The sequence below is a fragment of the Filicampus tigris genome, chromosome 8 (assembly GCF_054856515.1).
Source record: "Filicampus tigris isolate MCC_2025a chromosome 8, RoL_Ftig_1.0, whole genome shotgun sequence".
NCBI lineage: Eukaryota > Metazoa > Chordata > Actinopteri > Syngnathiformes > Syngnathidae > Filicampus > Filicampus tigris.
Genome location: NC_141224.1, coordinates 4496392 through 4519490, shown reverse-complemented (window position 1 = coordinate 4519490; position 23099 = coordinate 4496392). Strand labels below are relative to the sequence as shown.

The 23099-nt window shown below is 41.4% G+C and overlaps 1 protein-coding gene across 1 annotated transcript in view; it reads left to right on the top strand.

Annotated features, from left to right (window-relative positions):
• Positions 1–23099, top strand: part of myom3 (myomesin 3) — a 50332-nt gene that overhangs the window by 820 nt on the left and 26413 nt on the right. Inside the window, exons 4-12 of the mRNA XM_086037773.1 lie at positions 5195–5255; positions 11607–11760; positions 12252–12409; positions 13131–13223; positions 13319–13407; positions 16101–16145; positions 18729–18860; positions 18936–19097; positions 20828–20969. Of these exons, the coding sequence (XP_085893899.1) occupies positions 5195–5255; positions 11607–11760; positions 12252–12409; positions 13131–13223; positions 13319–13407; positions 16101–16145; positions 18729–18860; positions 18936–19097; positions 20828–20969 (1036 nt within the window). The remainder of the gene's footprint in view (positions 1–5194; positions 5256–11606; positions 11761–12251; positions 12410–13130; positions 13224–13318; positions 13408–16100; positions 16146–18728; positions 18861–18935; positions 19098–20827; positions 20970–23099) is intronic.

Here is a 23099-nt window from a genome sequence, read left to right as displayed (position 1 = left end):
GCGATACTGTGAGGGGCCGCGGGCTGCGCGCTACATAATTCAACGGCCTCGGCCTTTCAGCTTACTCTCAAAGGGAGTCTATACAAAGAAGAAAGAAACAAAAATAAGACCTCCCAAAAAAAAAAAAAAGCAGAAGTTGTTCTGTGCGTGCCGTGATGAAACACGAGGAAAATTTCCCAGGCTTGCATACAAAAAGAAAAACGAGAAGTGTCGTGTGGATTTGCATAGCCATTTGTAAAATAAGGGGCTTGGTTGAAAGCGACGCCTCGGGGCTTAGAAGCTGGCAACGGAAGCTGTCTGTCGCACCTGAGTAAATATGTGAGATGCTGTTTGTCTTGAGACGAAACAAGAGCACGCGTTTTAACAACACGGTTGTGCCACAACGGAGTGCTCACCTAAAATTTGCAGCAAAGCACAGACTAAATCAGGTTTCACTCGGACCACATGACTAGCCTGAAGGCCTGTTCTTAAAATAGCTCATTCGTAATGAGACATTGTGATTTTCTCGGAATGTTGTAGAAGTGATCACTTGAAAATGTTGACACCAATTCGCTTTCTAATTATTGGGGGAAAGCAAGATCAGTGCCTTCACATAAATGCATATCATAATACAGGCGGTTTTTGGGTTACGAACGAGTTCCGTTCCTACGTTGGCGACGTAATGCGAATTTCCGCGTAAATCGGAATTAACGCTTTAATACTCCCTAAATCTCTAAAGTAAAATGCTATGTTCGTCGCCGTCTCACCTTTCTCCGATTTTTTTGTGATAAACAGCTTAGCTTCCATTGTAATGGCTTTCCTTTTGGATGGAGCACAATCGCTAGAAGATTCTGCTTTTTTTACTATGGGGCTGGAGACAAAATGGCGGACAACAATCGGGAGTCGTAAAGTCGAAACGGCGTTTTCACCAAATTCTGCTCACAAGTACCGTGAGTATATTTGGTTGAAGAAATATGGCGCATCTATATTTTCGTGATGGGGCAAATCTAGTTTACAGTGGTTGGGAATTTGGCAGACCACGTTGCGCCTCGCTGGGCATTCCGGCGGATGATGGACAAGCCGTCGGCGCATATGACAATTTGGTGACAGAAAGTAGACGTTTTGGTGGATTTGATCGAGACGCAGGCAGACAGATTCTGAGCTCCGCGGGCGTTTAGGGGGAAATATCATCGTACTCCATTCATAAATATGACAACAACGTGGGACAATCCCTCTGTAGAAATCAATTCATTGAACAAATTATCATCATCTTAAAAGTATGTTTAAATATTTCCTGACCGTGCAGCACTATGGGTGTTGGGCTTGTGCTGATTCCACTCCCCCTTGTGTCTCACCCATCCTCCCCCATTCTGACATCCAACACAATTTTTCACATAAATCTGAAGAGTAGCCATCTCAACCAGTATTCGGCCACACCCACCTCAACACCATTTGCCTCAGACATGTCGAGTCGTAACCTCAACCTGACTTGATTAGGAATTCCTGCGTTGATAAACTTGACGACGACACCAAAGAGGCATATCTCACCCATCACCCCACTTCTGACACCATTTGTTACTGAACTTTGAAGAGTGTCTGACAAGTATTTGATAAGTCGTCTTTAATTAACTGATGACGAGATGTCTCAGCGTGAATGCCCATTATCTTACTTCTGACAACTTCTCAAAGAACTCCAACACAATCCTTAAGGATGGCATGTTCCGTCAATAGCGACTAACACCCAATGTTTCGGAGATAGGCCCACACAGTCGTCCCATTCCAATCCTCTTAATCATCTTTGGAGTCCATCCAAATGGGCACAGTACAGGTGGCCCCACTCATTACGCCATTTTTCCACTGGATTCCGACTCCAACACATGTACACAAAACCACCCTGATGGCGCAGGCGGGACCCCTAATTCCTACACAGTTGCCGCCGTCCAATCCACCAAGCACCTCAGCAGTCATCCCACCTCTGACACCATTTTTCACCCAACTCTGAGGAGTAAAAATCTCAACCTGGATTTGAACATGGATCTATTTGTTTGACAAACTTGACCACAACCCCATGTCTCTTAACTTTGCCCCATTCCTCCCCTCCGAGTGCCTCGCTCATCATTCCACTTCTGTTGCGTTGAAAGAAATATAGAGTAACCATTTACTTTCTAGATGATATCTAATAATCTGATTTCGTGACGTGTGAAAGCCCACTTTTGATAACCCTCAGTCTGGATTTGAACCAGGGTTTAAAAACCGGTACATTGACTGCAACATGCATCTTGATGACATGCTCCATCGCAGTCAGCCTTTCAGTGTCCCACCTCCGGTTATAAATTAAAATGCTAAAAGTGCATCAGTCATCTGTGGATTAAGGGCCCCACCCCATTCTCCAGTTACAAGTATGCCTCAAGTGACCTTGATGACGACTAAAAAAACGCCCCTCTCATTTTGGAGGCCTGCAAAGGTCAGCTAACTTGATTTTTGCGAGCTTTAAATGAACACGCCGGGGCTTCGGTGTAGGTTTACACGCGTGTCGTGTCCATTGTCTGCGGGAGTTTCTGTCTGCATGCATCCGCAGCATGAGTACATGACTGCGGTGGTGGGAAGTAACGAATTACAAATATTTTGTTATCATACTTAAGTGAATTTGTCAGGTGGCCGTACTTGTGTATTTACTCTTCTGATGACTTTTTTTTTTTTATCTCTACATTTGAAAAGAAATGACTTGCTATTTTTTTCAACTGTCACAGATGATGACATGGTGTAAAAAAAAAAATTTTTTTCAAAAGTCAACAGGTTAAAGTCAACAGGTGTTGAGCTCTTGACTGATTGAGATCTACGCCTTAAAAAAGTCTCTGGCTAATCTGAAAAAAACAACAGCAGGTATTTTTTCAGTTGTTATGATAAAATAATCTTGCATCTTTTGTCAGTCAGTTCAGTGTCAAAGCTGTGGGAACCCGACGTTTTGATTGCATGTCCATGATAGCATGATAGTAATGAAAGAGAGGGGTTTGATTTTTTTTTTCTGTTATGCTGGATATTGTATATAATTGGCAGTAAAAATATTTTTTTGCTTTTATATTTCAGTACATTTTTGAGGGGTGAAATGAAAACCGATTTTAAACAATCCGTTTTGATATAACCGAACCAAATCGTAACACTTTAAAATATACCATCCTTGAATCGTAACCCACCTCCTGTATCGAGATACATATCGAATCTTCTTTTTATGAGAGACGCACACCAGGTATAAATCGGTTCGGTGTTGCTGATGATTTGTTGTTTCTTTGAATGTAATTAACTAAAATAGTTTGGGCTTTGGGATAATTTTATCTGTTGTTACATATTAAGAAAGATGGCAAAAGCTGCAGCCGTACCATATCGATTCGTAATCGAACCGTTCTTCTTGAAAATGCACCGTTCTTGAATCGTATCGTACCCATGTAACAAGATATACATCCAATCGTCTTTTATTGGAGAGATGCACACTCCTAGTTTGTAGTTTTGTACTTTGTACTATATACTTTTGCCAGGATCTTTTTTAACACATGCGTCCTGGACTGCTACTTAAGTAAACAATGTGAGCACTTTTGACACCTCTGCATTACTGCGGAGATAGAATCTCCCCCCCCAAAAAAACGGTACATAGCATACATAAATGAGTTGTCACTATGATATAAATACCTATTGAGCTTTATTGTCTTAACCATCTCGTGATCACATCAGTGGCCCCTGTTCTACCTTATTATATAAGCTCCCAATAGACTGTGAGTACGTGTGTGTGTGTGTGTGTGTGCGTGTGTATGAGAGGAATGTGCTCATCAGCTTTATCTCACTTAAGCAAAAACAGGTCATGCAGTGGATTCGATTTTGTGCCACAAGAGGAGAGAAGGCTTCTAGTGGAAGAGAAAGGCTAAAACAAACACGACACGACAAAGCCTCCACGCGGCGTCCTTAACACTAATCTCTCAAGAAGGAAGGCTTAATTTGCATTACATGTACAAAGAAAAGCACAGAATGGCTTGCGGTGGAGTGCACCAGATCCGCAAACTCCGACGTAACGGCTCTGCAAACGTGTGTTGGTAAAGAATACCGACAAGTCGCAACGGAGCTCCTTTGCTGGCTTATCCACAAGCGTCATGCTGAGGCGGCGTATTAGCGCTATTGACATTTCAAAGAGCGCCTGCCTGTCAGATGCTCTTACCGACACTTTGCTGTTTTGTTTGTCTTTGTTGACTTTTGCGCCTTTGTCACAAGAGTTTTCCCCCCCCAAAAAAAACATCATCCTTTTAAGCTCCTTACTGTCTGCGAAGATAAGAGTTGTCACTTTTTCCAACGGGATAGCAGGGAGTATGTGAAGAAATTAAACTTCCAGGTCTTTTTTCCCATATTATGTTCGACGAGGGAAACAGCTAACGCCTTCTAGTGGCAGAAGAGAGCCAAAGAATATGCGAGGATGAAGTGTCCGCTACTGTTTTCCGCCTTTTTTCGTAGTCACCGCCCTGTATAAATCAAACCAACACAGACATCAACTGTCTGTCAACGTAGGGACGTCATCCTGTGAATATTCCACTTGATGAGGTAGTATCGTGTATCCGTACTGTAACAGAGGCGTGAATGTCGGTGAAAGGGAGTGCCGCGACAAGTTAAATATGACGCGCAAATTGGTTTGTGGAATATTCTCAGATAAATTAAGTAGACCATTGTGAAAAAAAAATGTGTTGACTCTTCACCACACACCAAGCGATTGCGCACCGCACATAAAATTTTTTTTAAAAAAGGTGGAAAAAAAATGGGACCCTGGATCAGGTTTTGCGGCTTCACATACAATATACTATACCGTAGTATTTTTTATTGAACCACAAAAACATAGCTCAATTGTCAAGGAAGAAGTGGACTGGAACAAACCAAGGAGAGGTTGGCAAGAGGGGTGAAGTAAATACATTCTCCCTCCCTTTTGTGTTGGAAGCAATCGTAGCATATGACATATATTTATACGTCACACCAGTTACGGGTGCTGATGTAATCTAATTACCGGGTCACAAAAATGGATATATGCCGGATCTTCTGTTACAGCTCTGATGCAGAAAGAGGCTAACGTGTAAAGTATAGATCAATGCGTCGTCTGTTGATATCGAACGACAATCACTTTCATTCTCTCTATTTTACAGTGACGAGGAAGTCACATACTCTGATCTCGTTCCCGTCATCCCAGCTGACGTGATGTCCGTTAAGGAGATCCTGGACATGGAAAACCTCCCCCGTCATAGGACATGGTGAGGTATAAGCGAGTCGAGTGTGTCGCAGATGTGTTTGTTATGTCTAACAGGGGGGTGGGCATTTGACTATATTTTCTATGTTTCTATTTCTCAACAAACTCAAAAAATGAAAAGGAACATATTATGGAAAGTTTAAAAATGCTTGTACAAAAGTAAAATACATTACAATTCATGGTAACAAAAACTGTATTCAGAGAGAGGGGCGGGTTAGCAATGGCTATTTTGCATTCCACAGAACCGATCCGTCAAACCTGAGTGTGAAACGGGTGCCATTATTCTTGATTCTTGACGAAAGCAATCTCAGCCATGTCATTACACGTCTCCTTTAAGACTATCCATTTAGGTGAGCAAACGTACTTTCCGGCACAGCTGGTCACAATCGATCAAAGTAAAGAACCAGAAAGAAAAGAATCAGAAATGTATGAAAATGTTCAATGCCACAAAGAGAATACAATTAAATAAATAACAGCAGGCGAGACATTTGGGATCTTAAAAGACAAGTGGAAAAACAGTGCAGACAAATAACAAAGAAGAACTGGAGGCACCCAGTTGGAGATTTAACTATGGTGGCAGGCATAAACATTTCGCAATAGTTTTGGCGACCGCGTTTCAATCAGCAAATCAATCAAAGCCACGGGAGGCCATTTTTTTTTCCCGAATCTAATTTTGCGAAGGCTTTTTGTCGACACCAAATGGAAACCATTGAGAACTTGATGACTTTCTTCCCGAGCGATGATGACTGGAGAGCTCTCTGCTCCCTACTTTGTGACGTTCGATTGGATCCAAATCTTTTGGTCCTTTGCGGTGCATGAAATTAAAGATGGATTTTCATTTCTTTTACGACGGCGCAGTCTCGACAATACGTCGGAAATCAGGGATCCTCTTCCCCCCTCATCTATCTGCGGAAGACCAGCTTGCGGACACGTGTCCTTATTCACCAAGCGGACCCTAGAAGGAGTCATTGAGCAGACCCTTTTTCACTTATGCTAATGAGTGCTCCCATTCATCCATCCATAAATACATTTTCTATACCGCTTGTGCTGAGTAGGGTCGCATTTGAATGGCACATGAACTCCATGCAGGAAGGATGGAGCTGTGATCTGAACCCTGAACCTTAGAACTGGGAGTCAGACCGCAGCCTTGCTACCATTCAATTTGATTTGAAAAGGACATTTTCATTCTTTAACAAATAAATATATATATATATTTTTTAAAACCTAGTCATTTTTTAAAAATGTTTCTACCTGTACATGAGTACTTTTTGTTCCACTTGTGACGTTTCAACCATATTTTTGGCGGTCTTTCATTCTCTTGTTAATTCGCTGCGTCATTGGGCACAGCTGTCGCATTATCCAGGTCAGACATCTCTTATTGGCCTTGACTTGTTTATGCTCCCCGCCTAGCGTTTCAACTTCTTTTACCACTGAGAGTCTGTTTAATGAATTTGAACGATGGAGAATAGGTTGATTTATTTATTGTTCCAGGGATGGGGTAACATGCCTGTCACCTTTTACTTCTCGCGCATCTCGTTATCATGGAAGCAGAGGACGAATCCCTACTCGGCTGTCATGTATGAATCTAAAAATAATCCCGGACAAGAAACACTGCCTCTTCGTTTCATTTACTCGCAGGAACGTCTGCTGTCCTAGTCGCATGTTTCTGATTGTGCCTGCAGCATGGAGCATGGCTCCCTGCATCCACCAGGCCAATATTGAGCCTTTTGGATCCATTAGAGCCACTGTAGGTCTAGCACAAAATTACAATAGGCTCGGGGCGGGATTGGGGTAACTATGCAAGCCTCCACAGCACAGTCAGTGCACCCTGGCAGCGTGTGGGGTTCTGCCATAACATTTCAAGAGCGGCGAGCCTCGGTTTTGCAGCGATTCAAAGTATGAACTGGCGTTGCACGATGTGGCGACGAGTCCCTCAAATGCACAAAAGCTTTCACACATGAAAAAAAACATTTCCCAGTTCAAGCGAGAGCTATACAGCCGCTCGCTGGCAAAAAGTAAAATACAGTATATACACGGTGCACAATATTGTGTTTTACAACAACATTTAACCACATTTACAATTTCATATGTCCCAATGGATGAAATAGTGAAGCCACCTTTCTGAAAACTCGGATATTATGTTCCAACTTTAAGAAGTCTGGAATTCAGCGTTGGCCTTAAGATACTACTTTTCACATCCTTGACATTTGACTTGACCATCTTGGGAACACAACTTCACCTTTTTGGCCTTTCAAAAATGGGTCGTTACTTAGGTGGCGAATAATTAGCCCTATGGGATATGTCCAAGTGCGTGGTACCTGTCGGGACAGGAACCCCTAAATGTACAATGAATGTAGCTCAATTCTGCAAGACTATGAGCAGACAAGCTGTCACGCTGCCAACGAAAGAAGACGAGCAGTTATTTTGGAGTTGCAGAGGGTGAGCGAAGAGCAGGAACAAGCCATTGTGGATGACATCTAAAGCCCCCAAAAGACAAAATGTGACAGTAATGAACCTCAGCTGCAGCAACGGTCTGCGGGCAACTTGGCTTCTGATTATTTTCATTTTCAGTCGACACAAGTGACAAAATGGCCGCCCCCTGAGATGGCTAAAAATAAGTCGATTTTCCTGCTTAACTCATATTCCACAAACGCAATATTAATCAGAGTGCCGTGTTTCAACTAGTGGGCCTGCATAGAACATATTCTAGAAAAAAATATGTCGATGTGGGTGTGAACACACACGTGTTCATCATTTTCGTACTTTGCTACAAGTTCTTTCTTGACCACTATGGTGTTTCTCGTCTCATTTATCAAAGGGCCGTGTGAGGAGTTGCTGCATCCTGTCACACAACAACGCCTCACCATGCTTAAATTTGGCAGGCAAAGTTTACAGAAATACAGAGGGAACACCAAGACAGGGCACATCTCAATAGTAAACAAAAGACCTATAGCATCAAAATGGTCGATACGTCTATGATACAATATGGTGTGATGACACGTTTGAACAAAAACTGGGACAAATTTTCAGCAAAAATAAATAAATTAATTAATTAATTAATTAATTAATTAATTAATTAATAACTTAGAAAACTAAACCTTATGAAAACTGGGGTATAAGAAAATCAAGATTGCACTGCATTTTAAACTTTCTTTATACAGCCTAATAATTATTCAATGAAGACCGTCAATGTTAAAATGGGAATTATGTTGAAACACACAAAGAACATTTGTCTTTTTGCCCCTACATCCAGTCCCTTTATAGCAAAAAGCCACAGAATCCAAAATACATACAATCTACGACACCTCGTGCAAGTAAACTAGGACTTCACAGAAAAGTGGGGGAAAAGTGGAGGGACGGAAATACAGCAAGATTAATTTGTGCACATAAACATAGTCAATGTGTCACCAAATGGCTTCTTTAGCATCTCTTCCACTGAGGCGTTAACGTTGGATTGACAGATGGATGCGGGGATGTTTTGTCTTGACAGGAGCTGTCCTCTACATTGCTAATAAATATTAAAAATGTCCTGCAGAGCAGAAATTAAGCCATAAACAATCTCACTCCTTCAGGCTGGATGAGGTCTCTCGTCCCTTTTGCTTTAGGACTGACAAACTAATACTTGATTTAGAAAAAGAGTTTGTGACAGGAAAGGTCACAAACGGAATTTAAAGGGGCCACAACGTTTTGGAGAGTGGCTTTGCACACATGAGCATCCATGTGGATTTATGCTGTTTGTGCATCTCACTGGCAATTATCTCCACTACTTGTTCAGCCCTTCATGCCAGAGTGGTCGTCGTAGATCAGAGCAGCGTTTGTGAATATTTAATCACGAGATAGATCACGAAACGCACGGCCCTAGCGACGCTTGTGTCATATTAAAACGTTCTACTTACGCATGTTTAAGGGTGCGCGCTTAGCTGCATGTAGACGACAACAGAGCTGGTTAGGCACATTAAAAGAAAACATGAGATGTATAGGGAAGTGTCATCACGGGTCCAGTAGAGATCTTATTCCTGCTTCATGATTTAATATCAGGGACTTTATGTTTGTCTGGGAACATTTATCTTCATATATCTGAAAGAATAACAAAAAGGGCAAAGCATTCAATGCACTCTGGCACAGATTCCACAAGCCCTAACACTCGCCTGCCCCAAAATAGCATTGCTAGCATAGTGGTTAACTTTTACGAAGCCTGGTGTTGTACACAATTTTTTTCAAAAACATTTTTTCAGAGACACGACAACAAGGCAATTTCAAAATAGGGCGATGTTACAGTGCGATTTGTACACACAAAATGACAAATATGCAACGATACACACGCTACGGCGTCTTCACGTTCACCATTCGAGAAGTCGTGGTAAAAAAAAGACAAACCTGTGAGAAGTAGCAGTCACAGGGTATCCAGATAACTGAGAAAAAAAAGAAGAAAGATTAGCAGAGTTTGATTTTTGATTGATTTTGATGTGGGGGAGCAGGTCCAAAGAAAACATCGCATTTATCCAAGAAGCCAAACAACCGCGCAAATACATTCATAAAGACATAAACAAACATTAATGAATTGATTATTTAACAAGTTTCACATTTACAAGTGTCAGACCTGAACATTATCGAAGCATATCAGAGAAAATAAAATCACTCTTAAGACACCTATCACACCACAGGATAATTGGCAAGGATTATCGAGACATCCGATAATCAGGCCTTTGCTGACGTTGGTTGGGAACAGTTTACTGGCCTTCAGTCAATTTGATAGTTGATGCCTTCATTTATTCGTGAGGTTCAGTAACTTGTGACCACTTCAATTCAATTGTCGCCATTAAATTCTGCAAATGTTAGGGCCAAGTAGGGCGGCGACCCACCTGTAGTTTCAATTAATCGACACAAGGTAATGTCAAACGTAACATTTTTACATAAATTGGAACTCGGCAGAAATGTCGCATTTCAAGACCGGCGAAAACATTTCATATATTTCCATGTACAGTCCAAGAAAGTAAAGACTCTTGAGTGTTTCTTGTGATTGAACATGCGCACAAATAAGAGCCAACAGTTGGTCATCACTGCCACCATCAAGGAAGAAGGCATCGCAGAGCCAAGCTCTGAATGGTTCACACCTGAAGGGTTCCTGGAGAGGAATGGGTCGTCCCGTGAGAGATGTTTCGAGCAAATCAGCAGCGGCGACAAGGCTAAGCTCCAAAAGAGTGACCTTCTCTCGAGTGGCGCGCGAGTGCTGCTCATGTGAAATGACACCTCAGTTGAAATGGAGCAGTCGCGCATGGACCTCATCAAGCTGCGAAATGTTGTGAAATAGCATTTGTCTAAGACTGCGCTCTCTACGGAAAAAAAAAAAAAAAATTCAATCGGTGTTAAATTGCCGTTTTATTCCTCGTAGATATCAATGTCAGCTTCTAAATTGTTTCTATGCATTGCTATCACTTTCACTGAAAATAAACTGTGTTTTAAAAAGTTTTTTTTACACACTTTTTTTTTCCAACTAAGAAAGTTCACAGGTTTATATTTTCACCTCAAGGGTGCTCCTGTTCTTCATGGAGTGAGGGATTGATCCATTAAATCTTACTTAAACTAAAAAAAAAAAAATACATACCAGCTATTTTCTTTTTGGATGAAAGCCCAATAAAACTGCAGTCGGTCTCCCTACAGGGGAAGTTGGTAAAAACTGTTTCCAACCATAAAAAGTGTGATTCGTTTCTCAAAACTAAAAAAGGGCTGACATTTTGTGAGGTGTTAATGTTGGGATTAACTTTCGGGTTAAGAGGTGTCAGATAGAGGGTTAGGGTTTAACATTTACTTTGTAGGTAGGGGTTAAGGTTTAGGGTTGGGTAATGCAGGTAAACGCAGGTGCGTAAACGCCTAAGAATGTATGTACAGTATTTTAGGGGTTCAAAGCAAGACCCGCCCCCCCTTTGAAAGTTAAAAAAAAAGAAAATCAATCCCCAGCACCATTTTAACCAATCAACACAAAGTTGGGTATGATAACATGACCCACGAAAAAGTCCCAAGACCGATGCCTGACACAGGAAGTCGGCCATTTTGTTTGCAGCAGTCATTTTGGGCGAATTCCTGGGCTCATACTTTGACTAAACTAGAAAATGCACATCAATGATCGCCAATTGGAAGCACGGATCATGATCAGAATGATTTGCTCAAATGCTAAGTATTTTTGCCAACAGCATTTTAATGCCGACGGAGCATGGCATTAAAGTTTGATCATTACTTTATTTTGAGGATTTGCCATGAAAAATCTTAATGGGATGTGAAGGCCCAAATTTTGGTCATGTTTTTTGACGCAATCAACCAAATTCTTAATCATTCAATCAATTATTGCGTCCAACAGGGAGATCCTAAGGGAAACTCGAGCGGCCGGCGAAGGCTACCAGCGAGACAAGTGGACGATGTTTGGGAACGAGGCAGAGAAGTTCGATGTGAGCGTGATGCGGAACCAACGTTTGCTACGCACCCGCGTGGACAGAATGGCCCTTCGGAATGAGGTAAATACTGTGACCTGATAATGCATCGCTTTTCACTTAAAAAGACATCATTCAAAATGTGAAAAAGGGCTTTTTTTGATTGTGTTGTTACGCATTTTGCCAACTTTTGTTGTCTAACGCTAGCTATTATGTTTGGTGATTTATTATGCCGGCTTCGTGCGGTCTTATTCACATTTTCTTTTCTTGTCCACATTAAAAAAAATAATGGAAGGTACTGAAAGTCACAACAAATCTTTTTCAATGGTTAAGCTCTTCTTACACTTGTGTGACGAGTAAACATGTTAATAATTTTACATCACGCACTTAAAGTTGAGATAAAAGTGTTTTTTTTGTTCAAATGTTATTTAGAAAAAAAAACATGTTTTTAGTTAATAATGGCTACAGTTGCCATTGCCATTATTGCCGACTGGGGAAATTATTTTTTCCATACTTACATACAATTTTATCGTGATGTTATTGTGCAAATGGATTTGTGTTTTGCAACGCTTCAGGCACAAAAGGCGGCGTCCGAGCATTTGGATTATCTGGAGCGTCTAAGTCGGAAGGTGCCAGACTTCACAGTGCCCCTGAGGGCTCACACTGTCTGGGAGGGCATGACGGTGCAGTTCGCCTGCGTGGTCCAAGGCTGCCCGCCCCCTCAGGTCACATGGTAAGACATTTCATATGCATCCCGTCTTCTGCAACGCTATTCTTTCTGGCCTCTGCTGACCCGGTAAATTCTTTCGCGTATCAAACGGACTGTTATTATTATCACTAGAGGTTAGCGCATCTGCCACGCAGTTCTGAGGTTCCCGGTTCAAATCTCAGCTGCGGCCTTCCTGTGTAGAATTTGCATGTTATCCCTGCGCTTGCGTGAGTTTTCTCTGGATATGGTTTCCGCCCACATTCCAAAAATATGCAGGTTACGTTCATTGAAATATTTTGCGTAGTAATAGTAATCTGTCTCAATGTTCCCTGCAACTGGCTGGTAACCAATCCGAGGTGCAACTCAGCTCTCGCCCAGTCAGTTTGAAAAGGCTCCAATTCACCCGCGATTCTAATGAGGACAAGCGCTATAGAAGATGGATTCATGGTAGAAGTTTGATCATATATATTCAGCCTAATGATGGAACGGAGTAGAGATGAAGCACAGCATTAAAATTGCACCCATAAAGACATTTATGCCAAGACATTAAAACCCCGCGAGTCAAGTTCCTGCTCGAACCAATTAACACCAAATATATTGAAATATTTTATCTTCAAAAGTCCCAGTGTCTTTGTAAAAAATATATTATTTTGGATACTGGTTGGAATGAATCAACCATTGCTATCGCACACTACAGCATCATAAGTACGATTTGATTTGACTGCTTATTCTTTGTGACTTGAAGGTACAAAGATGGTGTGATGCTGAGAAAGCCTGAGATGCCATGGAATTACGGGCTTCAGCAAGCGTTTGGTCTTAATTACCTGGAGATCAGACGGTATGCAAATGAAAATCTATTTATGATGACATTCTAGAAATATACCTTATACATCTACTTCCCTACCAATTTGTGCGTACGATATGTCCCGTTAGATGCTGTCTTGATGACGCAGGCGTGTACAAAGTGGTGGCCAAGAGTCCCTTGGGTGAAGCGATGACCTTTGCCACACTGGTGGTGAACTGTGAGTAATTCTGTCTACGCAATTGGAATGATTGTAGGCATTATAGATCAGACATTTATGTCAGTGAGAGTGCATAATAGAAGTGCCTAGTTCGGGGAAGCGGCGACAGCCATTCAGCGTCGAAAACGTAATTATGAAGTACGAAGTAAGAAGGTAGCCAATTTGTTTTTTTTCATCAGGGTTTCTAAAATGTTGCAAAAGATTGCAAATATGTTTGGAGACAATTTTTTTAACATGTCCCAAATTTCTTTGCACAAGAAAAACTCTAAGTAAAAACTGTCTGCGAACATCTTCGCAACCTTTTACGAACCCTAACGAAAACCACAAATTCGCTACATGCACAAGAATGCATACCAGATTAACAAGATTTGAATGTAGCCCCATTTCACGCCATCCTCCCCTCCTCAGCCTCGGCTTTAAGCCAGGGATGGGCAACTCCAGTCCTCCAGGGCCGCTATCCTGCATGTTTTAGATGTTTCCCTCCTCCAACAGGCCTGATTAAAATTATCAGCATCATTAGGAGGCTTCTGCAAAGCTTGCTGATAAACTGATCATCTGAATCAAGTGTGTTGGAGGAGGTAAACATCTCAAACATGCTGGATAGCGCCCCTCAAGGACCGGAGTTGCCCAACACTGCGGTTACCACACTGAGCTCTCAACCAGTGAGGACAGTGGATGTGAAGTCCAGCTGTCATTGGACTGCGTGGGAAGAGTTTATGATTCCCCTTGTTTTGTCTCAGAATATAAATTGTACAATCCATTCTTGTTAACATTTGAGACCAACCATAGGTGGATACTCCACAATAATTTATGTTGGGTTATTATTCATGTAAAATAATAAAGTGCTAGCAATAGTACAGATCGATCCATAGTCATAATTTTGATAATGTAGCGGTATATAAATAATAATAAAATATGTACATTTTAAATCACATTAAACGATATGTAAAGGTTTAGCATGTCAAAGAAATAAGCAAGTACTTGTACCGTATTTTCAACATGTAGCATAGTTAGCTCAACATTGCAGAAGTCCATTGACGAAAACGTCAATTTTACTCACCGTGCAGCTGTCAGTCTGGTTCTGCTAGTGAGAAAATCCGTGCTCCAGAACGTTCCAGAATAAAACCCGCAGGTCACATATTCCGTGACGAACATTTGTTAGTCCTTTTCTATCATCTCTATCACCCCATAATGGCACAGTTCCAACTTTTAAGCCTCGTTTGGACGTAGGGAGGGAAGTGTGCGTTCATGGCTCTCTTGCTACGCACGTTAGCCGCTAACTGTGTTAGCATCGACTTTATAACAGGTCAATTTACGTTTGTTCATGGAGTCAAATAATGATAAATTAAAAGTTAAAATTAAAAAAAACATGCACAATAACAACGCAGTGAGTGCTTCTTGGGTTGTTTCGGAAGCGACCTCATAATTTAGAGATGCTTTTTTCTTATCAGGTAACAAACATTAGCAGGTAACAAACAGGTTTGATTTATATAAGTACAGTGACACCTTCACAGAACACCAACATTGGCAAAATTGTTCATTTTGAGTTTAGTAATGAGTTCAAATTAAATTTGAAAAATAATTGACAATCCCCTTACAGTAAGGCAAAAGTGCATATAATCAAGTCAATACTGAAAGAAAAAAATGTGTTTTGTTTTGTTTTTGATGAAAAGTATTCATAAACACAATCAATCTAAATTTCAGAATCTTTTGTTAAGCACAAATTTGAACAAAAACATAGCATCTAATTAGTTTATTTTGTACCATAACATTAACAGATTACATAAATGAACCCCAGAAGAACTAATTTGGGTGTTTTAATTCCAGTTATTATTTCCATTCGGACACTAGAGGCAAAAAAAACCAAACAAACAAAAAAAAACAATAAAACAGTTCAAATGACAATCAAGGTTTTGGCCACCAGAAGGGGCCAAAAGCTGAACCTTTTTGTGCCACAGCGCACAGTGTAAAATGAATGGTGTCAACGAGGTTTCACAAAAGAAAAATGTTCTCGGTCAGGAACTGTAGGATGTTCAGTGCATTGTGAGCTGGCACGTATTCTGAGATGAAGCCGCCACAAGCTGCCTCGTGTACTGAACTAAACAAAATTGCAGGACCTCTTTGCAAACATGCATGTTGATCGCCTGGCCCACATTGAAGGGGAAAATTCATAGTTTGGATTTGAATCATGTTTTTTTTGTTGTTGTTGTTGTTTTTTGTCCTTAAACCAGTCCTACTTCTGCCACACCTCATATACTGTGAATGTAATTTTCTCACATTGCACAGTGAAGTAGCCTTTTATCTCCATTACATAACAAGTGATCTTGCAGCACTCATGCAAAATGAATTCAAAAGGTAGATGGAGGAGAGTCGGTGTGCGGCGGGAAGGACGTGAAACAGCTTTCATGGCCTTACAGCACCGAGACAAAATTGTAATTTTCTTTAATGTTGACTTTTCATATCTTACTTTGTTGAGATGGATCAGTCTTTTCATCGTTTAAATGTAATGAGTCCGTGTTCTTGATGAAAAATCCCACTCACGCCCATTCCTGCTGCCTGTTAACATTAAGTGGGTTTGATATGAATGACACATAGCATAACTTAGCTTTATTATCGACTCATGTGTTCTCTGATCCTCTTAATATGAATCTCTCTCTTTTCTCATTTCGGATGGGTCCTGCTTCGCCACGCAGCATATAAAGGAGCCACGGCTGGTTCGGATGATTCCCGGACTCGGGGTAAGCTCCCTCTAATGAGCGTCCACATTTATTTGACCCCATTAATGTTCCACAAGCTTGTAGTTTGTGAGATGTGTTTTGTTTTGTCCATGGATTCAGAGGGTCTCAGAAAGTCCGTTGGGATAGAACTTTTCGCCAGAGCTGCAGCGTCAGCCATGTATATTTAATCCCAGTGTCAGCAGGGAGTGCATTTTGTTTTTCGCTTCAAGTCATACAGCTTCACATATTGGCTGCAGCACTGCCTAAGATCCCATCCAAAAGCAAAGTGGATAGACAGATCAACAGATTTACCAGAGGCACATTCCGTATGTGTGGTTATGTTTTGTATCTGTGAACAGGCTTGACTACATAGAATTTGGAGGTTTGTTGTAGGGGTGTAACGGTATGTCAATAATCACTGAGGAGTACGTACGGTACCTACTCAGTTCGCGTTAGTAAGCGCGTCGGCAGACTGAACGCGAAACGCAGATGCGGATGTGGTTTAATTCATACTACTTTTCAGGGGTACATGTTCCACACATGCGCATTGGTATTTACTAATATGCACACATATATAGATTTTTTTTTTTTTTTTAATGACATAGCTGTCTTCTTTTTTAGGAAATGAACAATGCAGACAAGTGCAACAGTAGCCAGTTGAACAGAGTGAATTATTAAGACATAAAAAAATACCACAGGCATTTTTATTGCTTTGGCTCTGTCTGAAAGGAGATGCAGTTTAATTGCCGCGGGAAGTTGTGCTTGCTTCGCGCTAGTTTCTTTTTGATATGCATTGATATAATAGTATTGGCGTGATGCCATTGTCAAATCAATCAACAAGTTTGACATTCCACCAGGAGGAGGAAGACATGTAAAACATGCATAGGGGCTCTCGAGGACCGGACTTGGGCACCCCTGTTCTATATTGTTACGGCTCTAATGTTGTGTCATCACCAAAGCATAGAACGGCACTCAGCCCAGACCTTCACCAGAGACGAAAAATCCCAATTTGCTTTTGCATACCACAAGCACAGGAGGATTACAATTAAAATTTAGCACCAGTACAATCAAAAGGTACCGTGTGTAGAATTTAGTGCCATCTAGTGGTGAATTTGCTGTAGGGATTTTCCCGACAAATATATTTTTTTCTAGTTTTACACATTTGCACAAACCCCCTAGTTAAACCCTATTTGTCAGATATACAAACGCTTGACATGCCAAACCAAACAAATAAAACAGAGCAAAGTCCAGGGCAGTGCATACAAAATGATTTATTGTTATTTGCACTGCTGCATGCGCTGGGTCACTTTGCTGTCGTACCTTAACGTGATTGCTTAGGTGTGCCCAAACCGTCAAGGTATTCCGTAATCCCGCGCATTCTTGAAGTCAAGTCATTACTCATGTGATGTTTCAAATAGCGTTTCTATGAATTGCTGTACGTCTACATCACTGCGACAGAAATACGACCCGCCGTTATGGAGCTTTGATTTGAGCTCTGTCAGCATGTTACGGGACGATGTTACTTTTCCTTTAGTATCTCGTACGGAAACGATCACAGCTTGCAAAGGCGAATCAGTCAATCAGCAAAAGCGCAACAGCGGCACATTTATCCTTGCGGCGAGGCAAAGGTCGATCCTTTGAATGATGGCAAGCAAAGATCCAACCGGGGTGATTATTATTAAAACAGCGTGTATGCGTGTGATAGTCGAGAGCACAAATAAATTATGCCACATTTTCTCTGATTCATCCCTGACAGTGGGCTTTGACAAGACCTCGCAGCACCCGTAGCTTCTTTTGTTTTGTTTTGTTTTTTTTGCGAGATTTTATCGCCTCAGTGCTTTTGACAAGTGCTAGCTCAAGTAATAGTGTGTCAGGAACTGTTCACTATCCGCGAGCTGTCACATCTTTGGCTTTTGCATAGTACTTTCCTTGAGGGAATGCCTCACTCATATGTTCCCCGGTTCTAGCTTCCAGTGTCCCTGTGTATGAGCAGGATTTCACTTCATAGGCGATGTTCCAGATAACTGGGAATTTAGAAATCTCTGATCTCAGACTACAATACAGTAAACTGACGTTTAATCTGAGCTATAGACTGTATTTTTAAAAAACAAAAAACCCACACACTTTACATAACATTTAAAATGGGGAAGTCAACCCAAACATGTTTTTTTCAAGAATATGTTCTATGCAGGCCCAGTTGAAACAGGGCATTCTGAGACTTAATCCGCCCATTTTTAGCCATCTCTGCGGGCGGCCATTTTGTCACTTCTGTCGACTGAAAATGACAGTTGCTCAGGGCTCAGGTAACGACCAATCACAGCTCTCCTGTTTTCTGAAGCTGTGCCATGATTGGATTAATTCATATTCCACAAAGGCAATATTAATCAGAACGCTGTGGAGCATATTCTTGAAAAAAATATGTTTGGGTTGACTTCCACTTTAAGCATATCAAACACACTTAATCTTATAAAAGGCTCGACCTTTGTCCGTGGTACAACGGAAGGATTTTGAAACCGATGGTGATGTTATCCTGCCTATTCTGATAAGAGTGGACCAATCCAAACTGTACTAGGTGGAAACAAGGTTTTTAATTTGTCTTTCCAGCCTCGCAACAAGCCAGCTTTGCTACCACCTTTCCGCCAACCTGGGTGAAAGAAGGCGACAGTCTCACCCTGAGCTGTTCCTTCACCTCACCTCTGCTGCCCTTCCAGCAGGATGTCACCTGGTTCCGAGATGGTAAGGTCCTGGACTGAAACGTACGCTTTACAGCAGATGGCGACACTAAGCATCCGTTTTTGATCGCTGTTTCAGGAACACCACTGCTCCAATCTGGCGCTGTGGATATGAAGACAACAAACAACACAGCTTCGATGACGCTAAGCACTGTGTACAAGGAGCATGAAGGAGTTTACACAGTCCGTTTGAAGACCTGGGATGGAATCCTGGAATCTAGTGCCTATGTCTACGTTGAAGGTGAGGACCATAGAATGCATGGGGTTGTGACTGGAGTGGTCTTTCACTACAACAAAATGTTGTGATGTTAGATAAATAAATAAAACAGCAGCAGTAGCTGTCTGTAATGTCGGTTAATCAGACCAGGCACCTGTCAGATTGTGTTTGTGGGGTTTGGTAATGTAAAGTAATAGCCAAGCGCTCTAAAATGTTGGTAAATTAGCCAGGAAACTGGCAGATTGAGTTGGGTGGAACATGTACCAACATTGACCAACCCAGACAGTTTTTGGATTGTGTTTACAAGGTGTCTTGGTCTTTTAAGGTATTAAATGATATATATCATTGTAGGTAAAGGGCTTAGGCCTGTTTGAGAACCTGGATTGCGTGGTGTGGTTTCTTGGTCTTTAAACGCAACAATAGCCGTGTGATGTTGTAAAAATGACAGTCCAGTTGTCTATGCCTGGACTCTTTTCCGGTTGTGTTAGAGCTAGCATGCTAACATTGCTAATGTGTGGACAGTGTAGTCCTTCAAACTTCATGCTATAAGCATGTTTATAAGAAGTCTAAGGGCGACGAAACGTGATACAGTGCAAATGTTACCGTGTTCATCTAGTGGCTTTTAACACTGTTGTTGAGTAGTAGTTTTAAAGCAAATTACTCTTTACAATTTCTAGGCAGAGCGCTGCAGCCCAAAAAGAATCATCTTATTCTTAAAGAAACATTTTATTAACATTGTTGTAGTGATATTTTGATATGACAATTAGCATATATCCTTAACAACAACCTAACCAACAGCTATTTTTTTGGTAATTACTTAACAAATGTGCCTGTAATCGAGTCGCGGCTGCTTTAAAGGAGCGGGCAGGCCATATTGTGTGAACTGTTATGCCTTCTCCTGTGAGAGCAAATAGCTGCCACATCGCATTAGATCATTCTCTAAACAATTCTCCACACTCTCAACCTACCGCATTGCATTCTGAAATATGTGTTTGCATACAAAATATGACAGTGTACCAGTTCTCATCTCTCGTATATCGCATTTTGCGGTCCCAAATAGTTTGGTTTTCTACAGGAGTTTGGTGTTGCTTTAATTTCCTGCCGTCACATTCATTCAGATGGGAAAATTGCGCCATTACTCAGGCTTGCTAACTTTTCTTTTCTGAAACGTTATATGTATTTTCCCACAGCCTATTGCGAATAATCCAATCACAGCAGCACTCGCATCAGAACTTTTTTCATACAGCGAGCGTCTCAAACCTTTGACAGCATTACGCGCAGAGCAAAGCTACTGGTGACAAAAGGACAAGGCACCACTCCCGGATGACGCCTCAAACGCTGAAGATGTGTCTGGGTTGCAGTCTCTCTGTCTCCCTTGTTGCAAAGCCTGTTCTTTGCGAGAGCTGGAGGTATTAATTAGTCAATCTGAACTGAGTGCCTCCATTCAGCAGTCCCATTTGCATTACAAATACAAGGTTCGTGAGACCAAAAACAAACATGGGAGCCGGAGGAAAATAAACGGGAAGATGTGCTGGGTGATTTTTATTGTGGGAGGAGAAAATTATTAGCCCTGATAGCCTCAAGACAAGGTTTTGGAGCATGCCAGATTACATTTCTTCAATCTGTTTTGCATAAATGAGGAATATTACTATTATTTTTTTGTCTTTCATTTAATCCACCAGCTGTGTGGACAGCCAGTCATGTCTTAGGTTAGCAATCTTCCTCGATTATTATTTGACCATGTCACAACTCAGATGCGTCGGCCACAGTGGTCGGAGCTCCCGCGTCTCCCCTCTTGGTCCAAGTATCCGATGTCAACAAGGACTACGTCTTCCTCACTTGGCAGCCGCCCAGTGCAGATGGATCATCACCTGTAGAGGGCTATTACATCGAGAGGTAAGCAGGACAAGTGTGGGAACCTGCGCACCGAGCGACGCAGCAGAACACGACTAAAGCGGACCGTCACAAAAAAAATTGCAATTGGTCGACTCAAACTTGCACACCAAGCGAGTGGGGACTGCACATCCTCTGGCGCACCGCAATGGAAAAACTGCAACCCTGTCTCAGGCTTCGAGGCTCCACAATTCCACATCCACTGTACTGGATTTTTTTTTTTTTTTTAATTGAACCACAGAAACATGGCGTGATTGTCAAAGAAGAAACTACTAAACTAAACGTAATTTTTGGGTCTGTGCATTTTTGATTAGATGATACATCTGCGACGCACCGATTAAAATGTCCAATTGCAGCAAAATTTGCGTTGAATTCGTGTTTAACCGCATCGCTTGGTGTGCGACAGGCCTTAAGGAATTTTTGTTTCTTTGATTCTCATCTACAGAAATGAAGAAGTCATTATCTTGTGTGGCAAACAGGCGACAATAGCTCTGTGTTTCGCTAATATTTTTTTGGGAATGTGACAAACTTGCGTTCGGATGGGAACAAATATGCCATTATTTTCAAAGACCGCCACTTTGAGGCATGCTTTCAAAAGTTTGAGGTTTCAGTTCAGTGGGGCATTTACTTATCTTTGTCTTTCAGACAGAGCTTGCAAAAGCACGTTCACATAGCCGTCGCGGCTTTTTTTTTTTTTTTTAATTCATACAGCACATTTCATACACAAGGCAACTCAATGTGCCTCACACAACTAAAAGCACAACACCTAAAAGAGAAAGAGAACATCTGAACTCAAAGGCAAAGCATAGAGAACAAAAGTAGCTTCAAAATTACTAAATAAATGTACATTGACAACATTTAAACGCATTTACAAACCAAACATTTAAAGCGGAAGTCAACCCAAACATATTTTTTTCAAGAATATGTTCCCAGCAGGCCCACTAGTTGAAACACGGCATTCTGATTCATTTTTAGTTTGTGGAATATAAGTTAAGCAGCAAAATGTACCTGTTATTAGCCATCTCCGGGGGCGGCCATTTTGTCTTCTGTCGACTGAAAATGACATCACAACTGCTCATAATGACCAATCAAGTATCAGATTCAGAAAACAGATCAGCCGTGATTGGTCGTTGTGAGCAGTTGTGATGTCATTTTCAGTCGACAGAAGACAAAATGGCCGCCCCCAGAGATGGCTAGGTACGAGTGCATTTTGCTCCTTAACTTATATTCCACAAACGCAAAATTAATCAGAATGCCATGTTTCAACTAGTGGGCCTGCTGGGAAAATATTCTTCAAAAACATATGTTTGGGTTGACTTCCGCTTTAAAGACATTTCAAAGCAAAGGAAAGGATTAAAAAGTCGCTTTCTGAAATTAATAAAAGGCCGGACTATATAGCAAAATTCATTGCAAAATTGCTTAAAATATCTTAAAGAATTGTGAAATAAGCATAGTTTTTAACCTGGCTTTAAAAGCATTTACACTCATGGCTGACTTCACTTCTGTTGGCAATTTATTCCATTTGCGTGCAACATAACAGCTAAATGCCGCTCCACCATGTTTGCTTTGAAAGCTGAGCACCACTTATTCACCCCAGTTTGCAGATCTCAAAGGCCTACTGGGTTATATATTCAATTAGCATTTCCTTAATGTATTCGGGAGCCAAACCAAATTCAAATAATTTCACGCGTGCCATCGGCGCAACAGCTGAGACACTTTACTTTTTGGGCAGTGACTCTTTTGGGTTTGCAACTCCAAGAGTCTTCACACACTGCTATCAGGGCATTCCGCCTCTGTTGCACATGTGATCCTACCTCGGAAACCGGCGTCGTCACGGTTCACCCCTTCATCCCATATCGGTGAAGGGCTGCCTGAAGAAAGTCGGCTTAGCCCGTGTGAAATCAGCTTGTTATTCGCCTTTATCACTATCAAGTGGTTCCTTTGTTGTTTCTATTGTTTTGCCTTCTTCAAATATCCACATAGCTGTTTACAGCTATTACTATCCCGCATACGCCATCAACATATAATCGGGATTTAATTCCCATTCCGAGGATGTGAAAAAAGATACATTTGGCATGTATTTCCAGTGAGTCCCTGGGTTACAAGTTAACAAAAGCAAGAGTCTAAAGTGGG